Source organism: Pipistrellus hanaki (genome assembly GCF_964339955.1).
Source record: "Pipistrellus hanaki genome assembly, chromosome: 3".
In the NCBI taxonomy this organism is placed as follows: domain Eukaryota; kingdom Metazoa; phylum Chordata; class Mammalia; order Chiroptera; family Vespertilionidae; genus Pipistrellus; species Pipistrellus hanaki.
The window spans coordinates 185,243,834-185,262,874 of NC_140505.1; the positions used below are offsets into that span (position 1 = coordinate 185,243,834).

The following is a 19,041-nucleotide window of genomic DNA, read 5'->3' on the forward strand; positions in this document are numbered from 1 at the left end:
TCCTTGGCTTCCCTCCGAGCTGGGCACCCCGGAGGCACTGGGGGAGAGGTTCCCAGGTTCCAGAAGGCATGGCTCCTGCCTCAGAGCTGCTGGGAGACAGCGAAGCCAGGGGATAAATTGGGAAGCAGGGCCTGGCCGGTTTTGTCGTTGACCCGCTCAAGAGCCCTCACTGCGCAGACATTTCAGTGGGCCCCAAGGAGGCACCCAAGTATGTAGATGAGGGGCAGGAGGACGCTGGAAAAGACTTCAGGCGGGGGCATGGCCCATGACCGGAATCGAACCCGGGATCCTCCAGTCTGCAGGCCTACGCTCTATTCACTGAGCCAAACCGGTTTCGGCTGGAATTTCCTTATTCCAGGTCAGCATCCCCGGCAACACGACATCTCCGGGTCCCTAGATGACGTCACGAAGGAGGCGTGGCCTCAGGGCTGAGGACAAGGTCCGGCCCAGGGGGCGTGACCCGCGCAGCCCAGGCCCCGCCCCTAAAGGCGAGGAGACCGGAAGTCCACCCGCCCCCAGCCGCCGCCGTCCTCCCTCAGTCCCACCCCTCCGCCCCGCGCACAAGGTCGTGTCCCGGAAGTGAAGGGGCCATGTTGCTGGGTGACCCGGGGAGAGGAACCGGGCGAGAGGCGAGTCCCGAGGAGTCGTAGCGCGGCCCGCGGGTGAGTGCGGGGGGGTCGGGGCCGGGTTCGCTGAGCTCCTCTCGGGCGCTGCCCGGCGCCCCCATTCGGCCCGGGCCGGGGCTGCGGGCCTGGCCGCCGGGGTCTCCCCAGCCCGCCCTGGGCCATCTCTGCGGAGCCGCTCCGGCCCTTGGGTCCCCCACCCCGACACGGCCCGCCCCCTCCCCCCGCCGGCGGGGGACTGGCACCTGCCGGGCCCTCGCCGCCCTCCCCAGAGGGACCCCGTGCGAACAGCCTTACGTGACAGTCGCCTCCCACCTCATAGAGCACGTTCCCTGCTGGTTTTCTGGGTTCGTCTCCCTGGCGCGGCCCTCGGGGCCGGGGTGGGGGTGGGGGAGCCCTACATTCGAGGAAAGGGGCAGGGACAGGGCTCGGTCCGGCCCGGCCAGAGGCTGATGGCTCGCTGGCTTTGGGCCCAGAGTTCAGACCCCCCTCCCCCCGCAGTCTCATTCCTTTATTTGTGGATCGGGGGGCTCATTCTCCCGCGCAGGGGCTTGTGAGGTTCCCCTTCATCAGCCTGGTTTTCCGGCTCCTGGTGTGTGCCCGGCGCTGCCGGGGAAGTTTGGGAGCCGCACATGGTGGGGCCCCGGCCAGAGGGCACCCTCTCCTCCCTCCCGAGGCCGGAATGGGGGTCAGGGGTGCAGCCACCCTGGTCCCTGGGCAGGTGACTTCTCCCTGGAGTGCAGGCTCCCCGCTGACGATGGCCTGGGACTGTTGACAGAGTGAGATGTGGGACATGCTTAGAACATGTGTGATACATAGTAAGCAGTAAGTGTTCACTGTTACTATGACCCCTGACCACCTCCTAGGTTCCTTCACGTAAATAAAATGGGTGACAAAGCACTTTACTAACGCCAAAACCCTGTTCCTGGAAGGGGATGGTGGCAGGTCACGAGGAACGAAATCTGTTTATTGAGCCTTTACATACCAGGCTCGGTGGCACTAGTGATCGCCATGCGAGATAGGTGGAGTCTTGGTATGTGCCAAGTGCTGTGCCAGACATGTGCCCATACGGTACCTCCTCTTACCCTCATACCCGCCATTTGGGCAGAATGCAGTTTGAATCCTCACTTTCCGGGTGAGAAGCAGGTACGGCAGAGGGGCTAAGAAATCTGCCCACGGCGATGAGCTCAGGATCCATGTGTCTGAGGGTCCTCTGGGCAGCCTGGACCTCCCCTGCGCTGAAATGCTGTTACACATGCTTTACATGTGTTATCACACTGTTCTCAACCATGTAGCAGCTTCTGGTAACAAATATCACTCCCTTTTGCCAGGGAGAAGGCGGGTGCTCAGAGGGGGAGTGCTTTGTCCAAAGTCACGTGGTAAGCCGCGGAGGGAGGATTCAGGCCCAGGCAGTTCCGTTTCCGAGCCCTGGCCCCTCCGCATAAACTGTGCTTCCCAGGAGCCGGGCGAGAGGCTGGGGTCTGCCCTAACCCTGTCCCTAACTTACAGTGCGACTTTGGGGGTGTCTGAGACGTACAGGAAGGACTCGTGACTTTTAGATCGTCTCCGTAGGCCCTTCTGTCACTAGTTCTGACTCCAGGCTTCTGTTTCCCTCCTGCTTACAGCTTGGCGCCCAGCCCCTGCCCGTCCCCCATGGCCCCGTGGAGCCGAGAGGCGGTGCTGAGTCTCTACCGCGCTCTGCTGCGCCAGGGCCGGGAGCTCCGCTACACGGACCGGGACTTCTATCTCGCCTCCATCCGCCGTGAGTTCCGGAAAAATCAGAAGCTAGAGGATCCCGAGGCCCGGGAGAGGCAGCTGGAAAAGGGCCTGGTCTTCCTCCAGCGCAGACTGGGGGGCCTGGTTTAAGACCTCTCCTGTCCTCGTCCATCCTGATTCCCAGGAGGGCGGGCTCAGGTGCCTTCTGCGGACCGCCTGCGCGCCCACGCCCGCCTCACAGATGCAGTAGCAGCTGCAGGTAGGTAGGACCTTGTTTCTGTAGGTTTTGGTTTTTTTTTTTTTTAATTTTTTTATTTTATTGATTTTACACAGAGAGGAATTGAGAGGGACAGAGAGTTAGAAACGTCGATGAGAGAGAAACATCGACCAGCTGCCTCTTGCACCCCCCCAACTGGAGATGTGCCCGCAGCCAAGGTACATGCCCTTGACCGGAATCGAACCCAGGACCTTTCAGTCCGCAGGCCGACGCTCTATCCACTGAGCCAAACCGGTCCCGGCGGTTTTTTTTTTTTTTTTTTTTTTTAATATGTTTTATTGATTATTTACAGAGAGGAAGAAACATTAATGAGAGAGAATCAGGATGTGCCCGCAACCAAGGTACATGCCCTTGACCGGAATCGAACCCGGGACCCTCTATCCACTGAGCCAAACCCATTTCGGCGGTTTCGTTTTTTTGTTTTTTTTTCTGATGCCGGGGACCCGGAGAGGGAGACCCTTTTCTCTTAGGGACTGAAGTCCTTTAATCATTAGAAATTAGCAGAGAAACGACAGACATGAACAGAAGTCTGTCCCCTTACTGAGAAAAGAGAGGCCCTGAGTTTCAAGCCCTGCCAGAATGGGATTGTTATCACCATTCTAGTTCACATATAACGGTTTAACTGTGAAAACGCGAGAAAAGTCATCGGTTAAAATGATCAGAGTTTAATTCCAGGCTGGCTCATTCTTCTGTACATTCAGTTATCCTGCAGGTCTGACCACATCCCCCAAAACATAACTAGATCCCGGGACAGCGGTCTGTGATGTAAAGCAAGCAGAGGGCACAGACACCGGGGGCCAGTGTCTGGGTGCACAGCCTGGCACTGCTGCTAGTAGTTGTGGGGTTTAGGCCTCCATTTCCTCGTGTGTAAAATGGACAGACTCCCTCTTCAGGCTATGAGAATTCAGTGAGCATGCACACACAGCACTGAGGATTACTTGGGATTGCTCCCGATACCACTGTTACTGAAGTCCTACTGAGTGTAACCTAATGGTTGTATGTCATTCGGCAGCTTCGCCTTCTGTGCTGGCCTTCCTGTAGGCGCTGGAGTAGAGGTGATGGTACTGTCCACCCAGGGAGTTGGTCTCTAAGAGATCAGCAGGAAGTAATGCCGGCATGAGCAGCTGTAGTGGAGGGGGCCAGAGCTCAGAGCTCAGGAACCTAGCTGCCTTGGGCAGGTGGTGGCGGGGACCCGCAGGGAGCTGCAGGAAAGAGGACATTTGAGGCTGCTGAGTAGATGGGAAGCAGCAGCCAATGAGGTGCAGCTGCACTTTGTGCTGGAAACTTGAGTCTGGCTTGGCTAGAACGGCGCACCTGCGAGGCAGGTGGCTGGAGTGGAGGCTGGGCCCGGTCCGGAAGGACACCGAATCCCCCGGGGAGGAGATGGGACGGCTGATAGGAGGGGGACCGTCACAGCTTTGAATGTCCTGGGAGAGGAAGCGCGGCAGCGGCAGCCGGAGAAGATGGGGAGAGAGACTAGAGGCAGCGAACGTGGCTGCTGAGGTTGGACCGAGGAGGTGGGGGGGCCGCACGTAAATACGGCTCGTACCGCAGCGGGGCTTGGCGACCCGCTGGCCGAAGCAGGAGGAGAAAGAAGAATGGGGGATAACTGAGGGGAAAGCTAGGAGGGACTGCTCAGCTTCCACAGGGAAAGCAGGGAGGAGCCGAATGGAATGGCTTTTGGTCCTCAGCCACTAGGTTGATGGCAGACAGACCGGAATCGAACCTGGGACCCTTCAGTCCCCAGGCTGATGCTCCATCCACTGAGCCAAACCGGTTTCGGCAAGGGCGGCAGGTTTGTATGTAAGCCAGTCCTTTGGAGATTGGCTTTCTTTTTTTTAAAAAAATATATTTTATTGATTTTTTACAGAGAGGAAGGGAGAGATAGAAAGTTAGAAACATCAATGAGAGAATCATCGATCACCTGCCTCTTGCACACCCCCTACTGGGGATGTGCCCGCAACTAAGGCACATGCCCTTGACTGGAATCGAACCAGGGACCCTTGAGTCCGCAGGCCGAGGCTCTATCTATGTTTCGGCAAGGGCGGCAGGTCTGGAACCATATAGTGAGGTCCTGAGCTCCTAATCAGTTTTGTCTGAGTTGGGTTACAGGTCGCCACCACCCCCTCCTTGGAAAAAACAAACGAAAAGCCACCGGGGTCACAGCTCACTTGAGCAACACATACTGTGTGTCACCCATGGGCGGGGCCGGAGCAGTGAACGAAGCAGAGGCCCCCGAAAGCTTGTGGTCTCGTGGTTAACAGGACATGTGAGCAGGCTGCCTGAGACCCCGTACACTACCCCCAGCAGCTCGTCTGGTTCCGATCTTGGCCCCACTTACTGCCATGGTGACCCTGGGCCAGTGCCGTCACCTTTGTCTCCGTTTCTTCGTCTGGAAATGGGGATGGTGTGACTGCCTGCCTGACAGGATTGTTGGGGTGAGGAGTGTTTCTGAAATGCTGGCGGTGCTCAGATTCTCCACTCCCTGCCCTGCCCCGCCCTGCCCACTCTGCCTGCCAGGCCACAGCCAGTTTTCAGGGTACAGTTCAGTAGCGTTAAGAATATTCACATTGTTTATGCCACATGAACAAAATCACAGATTTGGTTTTGTACTTTTGTTCCTCTTTGTATTCAGTTGTGTAGTACTTCCAATTCATAGTGAGAAGCAAAGCTGTTCTGTATCAGACCGTCTAAGCAATGTTATATTTTAAAAATGGCAAAAAAAAAAAAAAAAAAGAATGTCCACCCTGTGGTGTAACATCTCCAGAACTTTTTATCTTGCAAAACGGAGACTCTTTGCCCATCAAAGCCCAGCGCTCTGATAGCACGGAGGAGCCGGGCCCTGCCTGGAGCTCCCACTGGCAGGGCGCATGGTGAAGCCCTTCCAGCTGGAACCGGGCACCTTAGAGGAAGCCCTCAGCTCCTGCTGCAGCTCACGGCTGCGCACCCTTCAGGTCACCAGGCCCCTGGGTGGGAGCATGTCGCGCTAGAGGAGGAACCGTCTGCTCAACTTAACGGTTTAATCTCCAGCCCAGGACAGCATGCGCCTGAGCTTTAGAGGCCCTTCCTGCCTCTGTCTCAGGAGCTCAGAGGTAGCTCAGAGAGCAGCTGGATGGCTGGCTGCCTTCTGGAAGTTGAACTTTTGTCCTGTGGGTGCAAATCTGAAAAGATAATGATAAACCCAAATTTTTGGAGTACTTGACAGTTTATTTTTTTAAATATATTTTATTGATTTTTTACAGAGAGGAAGAGAGGGATAGAGAGGTAGAAACATCGATGCGAGAGAAGCATCGATCAGCTGCCTCCTGCACAATCCCTACTGGGAATGTGTCCACAACCAAGGTACATGCCGTTAACTGGAATCGAACCTGGGACCTTTCAGTCCGCAGACCGACGCTCTATCCACTGAGCCAAACCGGTTTTGGCTGACAGTTTATTTTAATGTACTTGACGGTATAGAAGGGTTTCCATACAGGATTTCCCCTCACTACAGCTCTGTGATGTAGGCCCTGCGGGCATCATCCCCCCGTTTCCTAGCTCAGGGGTTAAATAACTCAGGGTTCAAAGGCGAGGACTCCATCTCAGGATTTCTGACTCAAAAACCCAGGCTTTTCCTTTTCTGCCCCATCACCGCCTGCACTCTCCAGTCAGTCAGATGGACCAGGACTGAATGGCCAGGGGTGGGGAGAGGGACCTCCTGGCTTCTGCTCGGAGGGAGGACATGTCCTTCTGTCTGCTGCTCACATCCAGGGACCACTTACGGCAGGGGGGAGCCTTTTTCTGCCAGGGGCCATTTAGATTTTTGTAACCTCCTTCATGGGCCAGGATGTTATTATCTACCTGAAAACAGTTATCTACCTAAAAACCAGCCTGCGTCAGACAGCTCACCCCTAACGCCTTGGCAGGGCCAACATGGCCCTCTGGTCAGACGTTCCCCACCCCTGACTTAGAGTGCCTCCATCCTGTGGCTCCCTCTACTACAAATATATTAGCAGAGCTTCTCTTGGTTAAAACAACCACAGAACGGGGGTTATCACGTGGGAACCATGCAATGTCCATGTGGTCCTGGCTGGATTCTGCTGCCTCACCTGAGGGATACGTCCCACCCCTGTGTCAGCGGCCACTGGAGAGGATGATTGGCCTCTGGCCTGCTGCCCTGGAAATACAGAGGGAACTCTGTCGGCCTGGCTTGCTCTGTGTTTGACGTGGGAATGCAGTTCATTTGGCCAAGTGTCTCATTTGCCCTCCCGTGGAGCCTGTTACTGTGGAAGTGGGAGAAAAGGGCCACCCAGGCTCTAGCTCTCGCTCGGGGGAAATATTCTTGGACTTGGCAGTGACTGTCAGCCAGCAGTGTGTGAGGCCCCAGGTGGTGACGGCTGTGTTCTGCCTTCATCCTCAGGTGAGCAATGGCAGGCGCTGGCCAGCGCAAAGGCAAGAAGGATGACAATGGCATCGGCACGGCCATCGACTTTGTGCTCTCCAATGCCCGGCTGGTGCTGGGGGTGGGCGGAGCAGCCATGCTGGGCATTGCTACGTTGGCTGTGAAACGGGTAAGTGGCCAGCCGAGCCCGGGTGGAGCGGGGGCGGGGCTGCCTCTCCGGAGCAGAGCTGGTCTGGAACGGGCCTGGGCGCCGCTCACGGAGTCCAGCTGGGTCGTTGGTTATTAGATGAGACCTTACAAGAGTTCAGTTAAGGCTACTGCTAGGTCTCTTCCCTAAAGAAATCAAATGAAGACGTTTATCCCAGCGCGTGAGAAATTACCAATACCCAAAAGATTCTTCCTTGACTGCCTTATTTAAAATAGCAACCCCACCACGCAAACACTTCCGGTTTCCCTTTTCTCCTCTAATCTTAACGTTTACCTTTCTGCCTACTTTGCATTTAACTTGTTGATGTTTTGCCTGTGTCCCTCTATGGACTGGAAGCTCCAGGGGCCTCTGGTTAGTGCTCTATCCTGTACCTAGCACAGCACGTCTTAGCCACTCAGTATGTGTTAAATAAATTAGTTCACCCTTACATTCGGAAGGTACAGTGTTGTATAGTTAGAAGATGCACCATAATGTTGAACACCGGCTCATTTTTACTGGTCTGAGTAAATGACAAAAATCATAAGTGAAAAAACCAGGTTTCAGAAGTATATATAGAGCAGGATCCTAATTACCTAAACCTACACTTCCAGAAAGAAATACACTAAAATTATTAACATTTATCTCTGGGTGGTGACATTATGGATAAATCTGTTTCTTCTTTATATCATTTCATGTTTCCTGAACTTTCCTATTTTCTACATGGAGAGAGTATTCCATAATCCAGAATAAAGCCAAGGTATTGGAAACTAGCTTAGGGCTCACTACAGCTGCCGGGCAGGAGGGGAGCAGGCAGGCAGGAACATGTGTGGTCCTCTGGCTGTTTCAGATGTACGACCGGGCCATCAGTGCCCCGACCAGCCCCACCCGCCTGGGCCACTCGGGGAAGAGGAGCTGGGAAGAACCAAACTGGATGGGCTCCCCCCGGCTGCTGAACAAGGACATGAAGACGGGCCTGAGCCGGTCCCTGCAGACCCTCCCCACGGACCCCTCGGCCTTTGACACAGGTGAGAGCGCCCCTGGCCCCTGCTGGGCCCTCCCTGCGGGCTCTCGGTGCTACTCCCGCGTGTAGCAAACATCCCGTGAGCACGTACGTGCCAGGCACCGTGCTCGCACTTGCCTGTGGTGTGAGCTCCTCTTTCTGGGTGGCGGCAGCTGGGAAGAGCTGACGTGCCTCTCTCTCTTGCCTTGGCAGACACATTCTGCCCGCCCCAGCCCAAGCCACTGGCCAGGAAGGGCCAGGTGGACTTGAAGAAGTCACGACTCCGCATGTCCCTGCAGGAGAAACTCCTTTCTTACTACCGGACCCGGGCTGCCATCCCTGCCGGTGAGCAGGCTCGGGCCAAGCAGGCTGCGGTGGACATATGTGCTGAGCTCCGGGGCTTCCTGCGGGCCAAGCTGCCTGACATGCCGCTCCGGGACATGTACCTGAGCGGCAGCCTCTATGACGACCTGCAGGTAACAGGCAGTGCTCACCGGGCCGGGCTGGGGGCTGACCAGGGTGCTGCTCAGTCGTGCTATCGTACAAAAGATGAGTGCCCCAGGCTTGCCGGGAAGACTGAGTCTGACTGCTTCTGAACCCTGCACACCGGGAGCATTTGGAGATCGTTATCTTGGGTCTTGTCTTTTTCAGATACAGATCTCATTCATTTTTTTTTTTTTTTTTTTTAAATATATATTTTTTTTATTGATTTTGTACAGAGAGGAAGGGAGAGAGATAGAGAGCCAGAAACATCGATGAGAGAGAGTCATCGATCAGCTGCCTCTTGCACACCCCCTACTGGGGATGTGCCCGCAACCAAGGTACATGCCCTTGACCGGAATCGAACCCGGGACCCTTCAGTCCCCAAGCCGACGCTCTATCCATTGAGCCAAACCGGTCCTGGCTCATTCATTTTTTAAAAATTTATCTTGGTCTTTAAAAATCCATCTTTGGTTTTTAGTCACACAACTTCCGGGAAACCATAAGAGGCTCCTCCTTCCTCCACTCCTGTCCCTGCCTCTCCTTTCTAGTTCCTCCTACCGGGTCTTTAGGCGTGGGGGCTGTCCCGCATGCTTTCATGTCTCAATACAGTGTGCCGTGTGGCATGAGCACGAGCTGCGGTCTGCAGACCTGGGTTTAAATCCTCAGTATGTCTCTATCGGAACTGAAAGGTTGGCAGGAAAGAATTCTTAGTTTCCTTTATTGTTGGGGAAATACAAGATAGAGGGACCTGTGTGTGAGGAAGCTGGCTTCTCCAGCAGATCACATCCCTCAAAACCTTTTAATTCTTCTCACCAGGTGGTGACAGCGGACCACATCCAGCTCATTGTGCCCCTTGTCCTGGAGCAGAACCTGTGGTCGTGCATTCCCGGCGAGGACACCATCATGAATGTCCCCGGCTTCTTCCTGGTTCGTCGTGAGAACCCCGAGTACTTTCCTCGCGGCAGTAGTTACTGGGACCGCTGTGTGGTAGGGGGCTACCTCTCCCCAAAGACGGTGGCGGACACATTTGAGAAGGTGGTGGCCGGCTCCATCAACTGGCCGGCCATAGGGTCTCTCTTGGACTATGTGATCCGCCCGGCGCCCCCCCCAGAGGCCTTGACTCTGGAAGTGCAATATGAGCGTGACAAACATCTTGTCATTGACTTCTTGCCGTCAGTGACTCTCGGTGACACTGTCTTGGTGGCCAGGCCACACCGGCTAGCCCAGTATGACAACCTGTGGCGGCTGAGCTTGCGTCCCGCTGAGACGGCGCGCCTGTGGGCTTTGGACCAGGCCGACTCGGGCTGCCGATCTCTGTGCCTCAAGATCCTCAAGGCCATATGCAAGTCCACGCCAGCTCTGGGCCCCCTCACTGCCAGCCAGCTCACCAACGTCATCCTCCACTTGGCGCAGGAGGAGGCTGACTGGTCTCCAGATGTGCTGGCCGATCGGTTCCTGCAGGCCTTGAGGGGACTCATCAGGTACCTAGAGGCCGGAGTCCTGCCCAGTGCCCTAAACCCCAAGGTGAACTTATTTGCTGAGCTCACCCCGGAAGAGATAGACGAGTTGGGGTACACTCTCTATTGCTCGCTGTCTGAGCCGGAGGTGCTGCTGCAGACGTAGGGCAGGCAAAGGCCGGTGGGTGTTGGCAGTCAGGCCTGGATTCTGTTAGGATCACCGGGCTCTAGAGATGGTGCCTCACAGGGTCCTAGGTGCCTCCCGTCTTGCTGGTCATCGCCCTGGTCACTTCACGCTGGTTAGAATGACATCTCTTAAATCTCCTATTTTCTCAAACCCAACCCTTTCTATTTTTGTTACCAAACACTGTGCTCCCTCCTCCTCCTCCTCCGCCCGTGCTCCGGGCTGATTTTGCTGGAATGAATTGTCGAGGTGAAGCCCTGGCCCGAGCTATGGGAACCACTCGGGGTTTTGCATGTGGCCCAGGCTTTCCGCTCCCGTCTGTCCTGCCTCGCCCTTTGGCCTGCTTCTCTTCCGTCTTCTCTCCCTTTCCTGCTGTTCATGCCCGTTTTGTTCCTTTCCCTGGAGCACACCTGCCAATCAAGACGCTGCCTTTAGTTGAATATCACTGAGCTTTTGATCGCATGTTTCCAAGCTGACCTCTGCAGAGCGCTCAGGCAGTATTTAGGGGTTCTGGGGTACAGTGGCCGAAGAGCTGGCCGTTGATTCAGGTTCCTGGGAAAGAGGCCCATTCCCCCAACCTTCTGACCAGCTCGTAGCCATAGTGTGAGAGGTCTCTCACGGGAACACTGTTACTGCCCACACAGGATTGGGGGTTCAAGGTAAACTGATGCAGTTATTTGGAGATTCTTAGGGGCCATCAGTGAGCGTGCCGAGTGTGGGGACCGGAGGTGGCCTGGGAGAGGGTCTGTGTACTTGATGTCTCCAGCTCGTGTGGCTGGTCCAGACTAACACCACCTGTGTGCCGGAGGCAGAGGGCAGCACCTCTGCATGAGCAGTCCGTTCACCCTCTCCCTTGCCTCGTTGTCCTTAAAAAGGATGAGGCCTCCGGGAACACAGCCTTAGCCCCAGAGGTTGGAGGGAGGTTGACAGGCAGCAGGATGTCAGCTGGAAGACCCAGTCACCGGTTGTGGCTCAGTGACCATGTTTCCCCCCCACCAGGCCTGCCTTTCTAGGATGTTGTCTTAGAGCAGAGCAGTCTGCCATAGGAGTGGGAGAGGGCTGTTTGCTGAACCCTCCAGGCACCTCCAGAGGCCAAAAGGCAAGCACACATGCTCAGACCTCTCCCCTCCCCTCTCCCTCCACCCCCGTCTGTCTCTCACCCAACACCTGGGGAGAATGGTGCTACCTAGGAAGAGTGCACATGGATAAAACACACATGCAGGAGGTGGGACTTCCTGCGCTCCTTGTTTCCCGCTGCTAAAATTGCACTATTTATTGCAATGTACGAAGAATCCTGGGTGGGGTGGGGAGGAGTGTTCAATACACAATGCCAGTGCATCTTCTTGTTTGGTGTATTTTTTTCCTGTTTGTGGCAAAAGCCTGATAGTTCTGTTTCTGATCACCCTGTCCAGTATTTTGTTCTCCTATCGAGTGTTGCTGTTTCCTCTGTGCACACTACCTCTCCAGCCAGTGAGATTCTGGCGAAGCTCCCTGCAGCTGCTCCTTCCCTCCCAATGACAGTGACATGAAAACGCTCTATAAATAACGAGACCTCAGCTAGCCTCTGAGTCCATGGCGAGATTCCTGTTCCCTTTGGTCATGGATTAGGGGGTTGAGAACTAGGGTTAACCTTGGAGAACTTCCTGTCTTTTCTATGTGTGCAAGTGTTCCTTTACGTGGTCCAATTGTTTCATTTGTATGAAGATTTTGGGAGAGAACAAAAATCATAAAGCTCAGAACCCTGAGGGATTCTCCAGCCTGGCTGTTCAGAATCAAAATGAGGTTTTAAAACTCTATATGCCAGAATGCTACCCTGGTGAATGGTATAGAAGGTAATGGGTGGAGCCTGGCATGGCATCCAAGAGGGGTGGGCTGAGAAAGTGTTGCCAAAACATGAGTTTTTATTAATTGAGATAAAGGATCTGGTTTTCCAAATGTATTATAAAACATACAATTTGCCTGTCGGTGCGGCTCAATGTTTGAGTGTTGACCCATGAACCAGGGGGTCATAGTTCAATTGCCGGTCAGGGCATATGCCTGGATTGTGGGCTCGGTCCCCACAATGCTAAAGCTCAGTGTAGGGTGTACAGGAGGCAGCTGATCAATGATTCTAATCATTGATGTTTTTGTCTCTCTTCCTCTCAGAAGTCAATAAAAATATATTTAAAAACAAACAAATATAAAGGCAGGAATTCTTACTGCCTTTGCACTGAAAGGCTAGACAAAAACAGAAGGAAAAAAAAAAAAAGCCTTGCAGTTTTTCCCAAGGTGGTGTCTCCAACCAAATTCCATATAAAACACTGACAGAATAGCTAAAAAAAGAAAACATTTTAAAGATCAAGTCTCAAATTATTCAAGCCAAGTGTAATTGTGATTTGAGTTTATCTCCTCTATTAGAGCATCTTCCTAAGGGCATCTCTCAACTGTGTTTCATAAAACCAAGAAACCATAACTTTGCCATTTCATAAGCAAGAACCTCTTAGGAGTTCTCAGAACCAGAAGCTGTGTGAATTCCCTGCCCTGGTCTGGCGGTTTTGCTGACCAACTGGGCAAACCTCATCATAAAACATGGCAGACAGACAAGTACTTTGAGACTCTCTGGTAAAGGGAGCAACATTCTGCCTCCCTCCCCAGCTCTCCCTTTAGTTTTTGGGGAAAGCTGTGGTGCCTTTCCCGCCATTCTGCCTTTCTGCTCAAAACTCCCCTTTCCTGAAGCAACAGCACCTGGTCCTCCGTCTCCATTTGGAAACTTACACCCTCTAAGATACACAAACCACAGCCTAATGCTACACAGTGCCCTCATTGTCTGGAAATTCTAATCAATTCCAAAGTGTATTTGGGGTTTCCCTGTTGCCCTTTTTTAGAAATGAATTCAGGACAGTAGTATTTTTTATACACTTGCTTGTGACTTTTTTCCTTTTTCTTTTTCCAAATAAATAATCAAAGCTCATTTGGAAAAGCTGTGTTGAGGCCTACAGTCTTTCTTCCTGGGTCTCAGCCCCTGGTGGTCCACTGGGTGACACTCCAGACCAGCTGAGTTTGCTTCCTCGTACTCCACTCAGGTTGAGAACATGAGTGGTTTGGACAAGGAATCAACCTTAGGGTCACATGGCCCAGGAGAGTCCCGTGGGGTTTCTGTAAGTGGGGATCCTGCCTGTGTTCCGAGTCATCTGCTGTGGCTCATCTTTCTTGCGACGATGACCTGGCTGGGGACGTCTGTTGTCAGGATTTGTTAGAACTCTGCCCTGGCTGCTGAAGCTCAAGGCCAAAGACACCTAGGGCTAGCGCAGTGAGGCTGTAGCCTTCTTGGACAGCTACTGATTGAGTGGCCAGTGTGCCCGAGATGTGGTTCTGCGGTTGGTTATATACAGTGTGTTGTTTACCTTTTCATTTTGACCTTGTAGTCTTTAAATTCCTGGTCCAATGCCAAGCTCCCCAGTTTGCCTTCCAGTCACTTGCCTGCCCTCAGTAGTACCGTAGTTGGTATGTCTGGCTGGTAATTTGGAGTCAGTCACCAACCTTTCGCCCTGTCATGGTTAGCTCCATAGAGAAGCAGCTTAGCCTTAAGAGCCAGGGAACTGCTGTCCTTTTTCTCTTGGAGGGAGGAGATAAAGCTGGAAACGTGATGTCCTTCACAGCACGGGAAGAAAATAAAAGTCTCCTTCCCAACAGCTTTGACTTGTGTGTGGCGTGAAACCTTTTCCCACAGGAGTGCTACTGGTTTTTCCTGTCCGCTAGGACGGTGAGGTCCTGGATCTGGGTCTCCATAATCGAATGGCTGGGACAAGCTGCTACTGCAGTCTTTCTTCCGTGACCTCTGCTGTGTCAGAACTGGGGCAGTGTTACTTTAATTCTCAACCATCTGCGTGGTCAGCCCTCAGGAGGCACTGATAGGTCTCTTGAAACAAGAAAAGGAGGACACGCCCTGCAGGTCCTTAGTTAGGCCTTTGGAAGACTTGTGGAGTGGCTCAGGGACCCTCACTGCCTTTGATCTAAAGGCTGGACGACTTATGTTATCTCAATACTTGGGACTCCCCAAGGGGAAAGAAAACCACACACACCAGGATCCAGTATGCTTTGCACTTACCAGTTGTTTATAGTTGTTGGCTTCCTCTCAGTAAATGATGGGAGCCCTCTGAGAAACAGGATGACATAATGGAGATGGGGAGGTGGGGATTGGGAGGTCAGGGTCAGAAGACCTGAATTCTAATAATAATCAATTGAGCACCTATTAGGTACCAGGCACTTTTCACTTCATTCTAAGGATAATGATATACTCATTATTAGCCCCATTTTACAGACGAGGAAACTGAGCCCCAGCAAGAATAAGTCACTTAACCAAAACATCCTGGCTAGTTCATGAAAGAGCCAGGATTCTTTTGGGTTTGCCCCCTAGGGTCTGCCTTCTAACTCCTACCCCACACTGCCCTCCTGGGAGCTGTGTGACTTGGGGCAGAACACCCCATCCCATTCGTCCTGTTCTCCATTGTAAAGAAGTTGAACTAGATGAAGCCAGTCAATGGCTTGTAGTTAGGACAGAGGTTCCCAATGTTTCCACAGCTCGGCCCTCCTGGGAATGTCTATGGCCCGCTGAAATGCTGGAGGCACAAACTCAAGGTTTCCTTCCCTCCAGGCAGCGTTCTCAGCTCCTCGCCGGGCCATCCCGAGAACTTGGTAGGAGGCGGACGCCTGGGGGTTAAGAAGTGGTAGGTAGTTGAGTGAATTATTTCCTTGTTTAGAGAAACAACCAAACAAGTTCTGCTGTGATAGCCTGCGGATTCTAATAGACGAGCAGACACATGTTGGCAGAGTGGATATATAAAAGCAGAATTGGTTGGGCTATAGGATGATGCATCTTCCTGGCGCAACTTGACAGAATTCGGAGTAAGGCCGCAGAGCTGCCTGCGATGGTAGGTGGGCAGGGATCAGGGGACCTTCCGCCTCTGGTCCTCAGGCTCCCCTTCCAGCTACCCAAGGGCTTCCATGTGGTGAGATCAAACACGAAAGGACATTTCCTTTTGCCTGGCTTCATCTTCCAGCCGCAATCCGGTCCCTAGTTGGAGCTACGCTACGAGCAGGCAGCTTAGCGACCGCAGAGGCTGGGGCCCGACGTCACCACCCGGGACTCCCGGGGTGAGAAGCGCCGTGGCCAGCGACAGGCCTGAGGAAGCCACCGCAGAGCTGTGCCGCCCAGAGGGCGGACGGACAACAGGCCGCCAGACCCCACACGCAGGGAAACACTCTGCCGCCCCGCCCTTCCCTCGCGCACAGGAGGTCACCTCACTGCAGAGCCCACCCACCTTGGACCCTGAGCCAATAACAACTCGAGATATATATGACTCACCACGGGCGGCCAATCGGCTCGGTGCGCGCTCTCCGCCGGCATCTCGCGCGATGAGAAGGCTCCGGGGCTTCACAATACAAACCTTTCTTGGAAGTGACTTTTCTCCCCGCCCTTAGGACCGGAAGCGGGGCACGTCCGAAGGATCCCTCCGCGCTCGGCGATGAGAGGGACTCTTTGATCTTAGGAGCCTTGTAAAGCAGCGTATCTTTTGTTTCTCGAGGCTTTTAAAACAGCACATTTTTTCTCTGGAGTTACGCCCTGGCCGAAAAAGTCGTTGGTTGGAAGAGGTAGGGCGTCCACAGGTGGAAATAAATGGGTGGGAGGCGGAGGTCACGTGACCGCAGCGGAAGGATCTCCCTTGTGATGCGTCATCGTGAGGAAAAAGTTATAAAAGACCCGCGGCGCGTCCGGCGCGGCCATTTCCTCTCCCGCTGCAGATGTAGTCTCTTTAACGTGTCCCTCCCTCCCTCCTCCGCTCCCACAGCTCCGGCCGACATGGCGCACTAGAGGCAGCAGTGCCAGCGGCAGCATTGGCCATCGCAGCGGCGGCAGCAGCACCAGGCTCTGCAGCGGCACCTCCCAGCGGCTTAAGCCATGGCGTAAGTGCGGGGTCGGGATGCCGTTCCCGGGCGCCCCTGGGGCGTCAGGGACCTGCGGAGATCCGCATGGGCGCGGCCGCAGCCGGCGGCGCCGCGGAGGGGGAAGCGGTTTTACGAGCGCGGGGGACGCCTGGCCCCAGTTTGGCTGCTCCGAGACGCCGGCGCCTGGGCTGGGGGAGCGCGGCCTGGGCCCGGGCAAAAGCCCTGGTGGCCTCGCTTCTCCCACCCCCAGCCCCACCCCTACCCGCCGAGGCCCGCCTGGCGCCTGGCGAAACGTGGCAGCAGCCAAGATGGCGGCGGGCTGGGCGGCGGCCGGGGCGTGAGTCACAGGGCGGGGGAAGCGGGGGAGGCGGGGGCGCGGCCCTGTTTGGCCCGGAGGAGAGGAAGCAGCCCTACCTCTGGTGGCCGCTTGGAGAATGGCCCGGCTCCTCGGGCCAACTGAGCCTCCTGACCGGCATCCGGGAGGAGGAGCACAATGGCCCCGGCGCCACGTGTTTCCAGGTCCCTCCGGCCAAGCCGTCCTGCCCCGGCGGGGAAAGGTGACATTTCCAGGCCAGCTGACGGCTAATGGGACTTTGTTCCTCGCTCCTATGCAGGCTTTCCACGGCATTCAGCAGCAGCCTTGCTGTAACCGACAAAGACACATTCGAATTGAACACATTCCTCGATTCCAGCAGAGCCCCGCAACATGACCGACATGAGCTTCTTGAGCAGCGAGGTGTTGGTGGGGGGCTTGATGTCCCCCTTCAGCCAGTCGGCTTTGGGGGCTGAAGAAAGCTTAGATCTCCTAGACGACTACCTGGAGGTGGCCAAGAACTTGAAACCCCATGGGTTCTCCAGCGACCAGGCGAAGGCGGGCTCCTCCGAATGGCTGGCTGCGGATGGGTTGGTCAGTGCCTCAGACAACGGCAAGGGTAAGTGCCCGTCGTTTATCTGCCACGGAGTTCTGGTCATCGTTGGCTGCCTTGCGCATCTGGCTGAACTGATGTCTTTTTTCAATCTTTTGCAGAGGACGCCTTTTCGGGGACAGATTGGATGGTGGAGAAAATGGATCTCAAGGAGTTTGACTTCGATGCCCTGCTAAGTTTGGGTGACCTGGATACCATGCCCGATGATGAGCTTTTGGCCACCTTGGATGACCCCTGTGAACTCTTTGACCCCCTAGACCAGGAGATTAATAAGGAGCCCCTCCATACAGTGAACCCAATTGGCCATCTTCCAGAAAGTTTACTACAAACTGACCAGGTTGCTCCCTTCACCTTCCTGCAACCTCCTCCCCTTAACCTAGAGGCCCTGTCCTGCATTCCAGAGCATTCATTCAGTTTAGAGCTGGGAAGTGAAGTTGACATCTCTGAAGGAGATAGGAAATCAGACTCCGCTACTTTTATTACCATAGTCCCTCAAAGCATCAAGGAGGAGGAGGGCACCTCAGACAATGACAGTGGCGTCTGTATGAGCCCCGAGTCCTACCTGGGCTCTCCCCAGCATAGCCCCTCCACCTCCAGGGCCTCCCCAAACAGGAACCTGCCGTCTCCAGCTACCCCCTGTGGGTCTGCTGGCCCCAAACCCTACGACCCTCCTGTAGAGAAGGTGGTGGGAGCAAAAGTAAAGGGTGAGAAGCTAGATAAGAGGCTGAAAAAGATGGAGCAGAACAAGACGGCAGCCACTAGGTACCGCCAGAAGAAGCGAGCGGAGCAGGAGGCCCTCACCGGGGAGTGCAAGGAGCTAGAGAAGAAGAACGAGGCTCTGAAAGAGAAGGCAGATTCCTTGGCCAAGGAGATCCAGTATCTGAAAGATCTGATAGAAGAGGTCCGCAAGGCCAGGGGGAAGAAGAAGGCCCCCTAGGTAGGGTAGTCGGTGTGTGCTTGTACATAGGAGGCTTGTGCTGGAGATTGTATTATAATAAATTATTTTGTAGTGAAAGAATTGCAGACTGTATCTGTCTTCTTGCCCCAAACCAGCCAACTGTCTTAGAACTGGATTCTTAGCCAGAGGGAGATGGCAGCATGCTTAAGGCTGAACCCAGAGTGAAGTGTGCTTGTTATAGGATCACTGGTGACTAACATTGGACTCTGGGCCAGAACCCCAACACACGGCAGGTGGTTTTCCAGAGCTGGGAAGTGGGGGGCTCTCCCTTGGTTAGGGGGAAGGCTCTCTGGGGGTTTAACCAGAGGGGACTGGGCTGTTGGAACAGCCCAGCTCCACCTGTTCTAGTTTGGCCTCTTGCCATCTGTCATCCTGCACCCAGATAAGGTTCCACAGTCCTTGAGCTGGGTGTGCTGATGAGCTTTTACTTCCTTTGATCTTGACACCCTTGTAATAGAAAAGGGGAAGGACCTAGGCCTGTCACTTGGGCAGCTTCACCAGGAAGCTACAACTTGACCCCAGGAGCCCATGGTGTAGACACTGTAGGGTCTTCCCTCTAGGTCCCTGGGGGAGAGGAGATGCATGCCCAGTAAAGGTGGGGTGACATCCCCTGGGAACAGGTCATGGGCCAGGAATGTGGCCACCAAGCAGGATATGGGAGGAGGCAGCAGATTTAATCTGGGCTAAAGAGTTCCTGCTGTTCTTAGTTCCTCCATTTTGGGGCTGTTCAGGGAGCACTGTCCTGAATTCACACCCACATTCAAAAGGACTGCAACTAGCCTAAGCTTGAAAGATGACTTAAGGATACACCATCTAGCTCTCCCCCACCAGGGTTAATGCGGGTGGAGCATGAGAAAAGGGGCCAAAGCCTGCAGACGGGACCAGGTCCAGCTCTACCCCAGCAGTTCTGTGGCACTCCTGTCC

At 54.5% G+C, this 19,041-nt stretch overlaps 3 protein-coding genes across 4 annotated transcripts; all 3 read left to right on the forward strand.

Annotated features, from left to right (window-relative positions):
- Positions 1-504: 504 nt before the first annotated feature.
- MIURF (mitochondrial elongation factor 1 upstream open reading frame) lies at positions 505-2,489 on the forward strand (the record flags this gene model as incomplete). Its single annotated transcript, XM_084880057.1, has 2 exons — positions 505-662; positions 2,249-2,489. Exon 2 carries the CDS (start codon positions 2,277-2,279, stop codon positions 2,487-2,489), a length of 213 nt encoding a protein of 70 aa, XP_084736183.1. The 5' UTR covers positions 505-662; positions 2,249-2,276.
- Positions 2,490-7,022: 4,533 nt separating this feature from the next.
- Positions 7,023-12,863, forward strand: MIEF1 (mitochondrial elongation factor 1; the record flags this gene model as incomplete). Of its 2 annotated transcripts, XM_084880022.1 has the most annotated exons (4): positions 7,023-7,166; positions 8,032-8,209; positions 8,398-8,660; positions 9,484-12,863. In XM_084880022.1, the coding sequence occupies 4 exons, from the start codon at positions 7,023-7,025 to the stop codon at positions 10,288-10,290; spliced, it is 1,392 nt and encodes a 463-aa protein (XP_084736148.1). In that variant the 3' UTR covers positions 10,291-12,863. The 2 variants fall into 2 exon arrangements, with proteins under 2 accessions (XP_084736148.1, XP_084736149.1); XM_084880023.1 differs by lacking the exon at positions 7,023-7,166 and having other exon boundaries at positions 8,484-8,660.
- A 3,174-nt stretch (positions 12,864-16,037) lies between these two features.
- Positions 16,038-18,177, forward strand: ATF4 (activating transcription factor 4). Its single transcript, XM_084880031.1, has 3 exons — positions 16,038-16,251; positions 16,848-17,165; positions 17,261-18,177. Exons 2-3 carry the CDS (start codon positions 16,940-16,942, stop codon positions 18,094-18,096), a joined length of 1,062 nt encoding a protein of 353 aa, XP_084736157.1. The 5' UTR covers positions 16,038-16,251; positions 16,848-16,939; the 3' UTR covers positions 18,097-18,177.
- The last annotated feature ends 864 nt before the right edge of the window (positions 18,178-19,041 follow it).